The sequence below is a fragment of the Manacus vitellinus genome, unplaced genomic scaffold (genome assembly GCF_001715985.3).
Source record: "Manacus vitellinus isolate BGI_N305 unplaced genomic scaffold, ASM171598v3 scaffold_46_pilon, whole genome shotgun sequence".
Taxonomy (NCBI): domain Eukaryota; kingdom Metazoa; phylum Chordata; class Aves; order Passeriformes; family Pipridae; genus Manacus; species Manacus vitellinus.
Window position 1 is genome coordinate 756,984 of NW_021940578.1, and position 2,390 is coordinate 759,373.

At 51.9% G+C, this 2,390-nt stretch overlaps 1 protein-coding gene across 1 annotated transcript in view; it reads left to right on the forward strand.

Annotated features, from left to right (window-relative positions):
• The window catches only part of LRRC47 (leucine rich repeat containing 47), a 5,460-nt gene that overhangs the window by 1,210 nt on the left and 1,860 nt on the right, over positions 1-2,390 (forward strand). The window contains exons 2-5 of the mRNA XM_029962369.1: positions 53-528; positions 1,221-1,337; positions 1,647-1,762; positions 2,242-2,344. Coding sequence (XP_029818229.1) covers positions 53-528; positions 1,221-1,337; positions 1,647-1,762; positions 2,242-2,344 — 812 coding nt within the window. The remainder of the gene's footprint in view (positions 1-52; positions 529-1,220; positions 1,338-1,646; positions 1,763-2,241; positions 2,345-2,390) is intronic.

Consider the following 2,390-nt stretch of genomic DNA (forward strand, 5'->3'; position numbering starts at 1 on the left):
GGTGGGAGCGGGCCCCGGGCTCCCTCCGCGCTCCCGGGTCTCCATCACCCAGCCCTGACCGTCCCTCTCTGTCTCCTCCAGAGCCTGGACGTGGCCAACAACCAGCTGCGGGAGCTGCCCTCGGCGCTGGCCGACTGCCCCCGGCTGAAGGAGGCCAACTTCAGGGGCAACCCGCTGAGGGACAAGCGGCTGGAGAAGATGGTCAACGGGTGCCAGACAAAGGCCATCCTGGAGTACCTGCGGGCCGGGGGCCGCGGGAAGGGGAAGGCCGAGAGTGCCAGGGAGGAGGTCAGGAAGAAGAAGAGGGAGAAGCAGCAAAAGAAGGACGGTGGGGATGGGGAGCAGGACGAGGTGGAGGAGGCGAGCAGGCTGCTGGTGAAGGTTCTGCACGTCTCCGAGAACCCGGCGCCCTTGGTGGTCAAAGTGAGCCCAGGCGTCAAAGATGTTCGGCCCTTCATCGTGTGCTGTGTGCTGAAGGGAGTGAACCTAAAGCCGGGAAATGCTCTCAAGAGGTTCCTGTCAATGCAGGTATCTGCTGCTGTATCGTGGTACTTGTTTGCAGCAGGAATGTTGCTGTCAAGAGTTGGAAATAGACTGTTCTGGGCTCCTTCCAGCAGATGAGTTTGTGAACTGTAGGGTGGGAGGGTCCAGGGGTGGCCGTGCAGAGTGGCCTATGCCAGCAGCATGTGCCCCGTGAGTCCAGAATCAGCAGAACTGGTTTTTGGGAAGGACCTGTTAGAGCTCAGGTGTTGCCATGAGGGCAGTGGATGCACTCACGTTTGTGTTGTGTCTGTAACAGCAGCTTGTCGGTGCTGTGGAACCTGTTGAGAGCTAAAAATAAACCTGTGTCCACGTTAGACGTATCCTGGATTGGCTCCAGGTTCCCTGATCTGTGCTAAAACCATGTTGCACACCCAGCCTTCTGACTGAGGCGTCCTACCCACAGACCTGTCCCTTAGGTGGCAGGTGGGAGCTGCCCTCGAGTTACAGAGTATTTGTGATTTCTGACTTAAAACTCGATTTCCCAGTTGTGAAACGTCTCATGTGCTGCTGGGCTTCTCTGCCTTTGTGCTTGGGCTGCAGTGCAGATACAGGCACCTCGCAGGGGAAGGGAAGGGCTCTGTTTCATACTCACCTGGCTGGTAGTGTTGCAGACATTAAGTATAGAAGAATCTGCACCCCAGAAGGGATAAATCACTTTTTGATTTTCTTTGGTTTAGACTAAGCTGCACGAGGACATCTGTGAGAGGCGCACAGTGGCCACCATTGCCACCCACGACTTGCAGCTGGTCAAAGCTCCTCTGACTTACGACATTCAACCTCCTGACGAGCTGAAGGTAGGGCTTGGCAGTAGTTTCTTACTCTGCAAATCCTAGAAAACTAATTCCTGAAACTTCACTCTAGAAGCTCTACTGATTTTCTTGCTATCCTGCTGTACCAGGTTTAGTACCAGTGACTGAGCCTGTATTTCAAGTGGGTGTTGTGGCTTACACAAAGCTTTGAACTCACAGCACTCTGAGAAGTGGAAGGTATATTTCCAGGCTGAAAAAGGCATGGGGAATGACAACATGCAGGAGTATGGTTTTAATTATTGACTTGCTCAGAGGAGTTTTGAATTCAAATGTTTGTTTTCTTGTGTGGTGCAGATAGTGCCCCTGGGTCGGAAGGAGATCAAGGCAAAGGACCTTCTCCGGCAGCTGCATTTGGAGGCTGAGGAGCAGCGGAAGCAGAAGAAGCGTCAGAATGTCTCTGGGCTGCACAAGTCAGTACCCTGGTCATTTGTGGTTTTCTTCACACACATTTAGGTGACTGCACTGGGGATGGGGCTCACAAACCCAGCACGAGCTCTTGGGAGTTGAGGTGAAAAGCACTGAAGTGAATTTTTGCATGAAGAGTAACCCGGAAGGAAGGGAGGATGCTCAGTGCCCTTCCAGTGTTTCTGTCTGCATCCAGAGTAAATTATTGTCATGTGAGTTATTCAAGAGGTGACAGATCTATTTAGAACAGCAAATAGAAGGGAAGCAAAGAATAACGAAGTGTATGTGGTGCACATTCAGCAAAGTAAGTGAATCAGAGATGGGGTAAATCTGCAGGTAGGAGCAGATGAGCATGTGGCTCTGCCCTGTGCTGTTCACTGCTCGTGCAGAGGTCACACACTAATTCCTTTTTGTCACTGTTTTCTGCCATTGTGTCCAGCTGCTCTCTGTCACTCACTTTTTGCTGCACTGTTTCTTTTGGCAGGTACCTGCAGTTGCTGGATGGCAAAGACAACTACCCGTGCCTGGTGGATGCTGAGGGCGCTGTGATTTCCTTCCCACCAATAACCAATAGTGAGAAAACAAAGGTACTCTCTGTTCATGGGAATACATTAGTCAATTAAACAGTGTTTC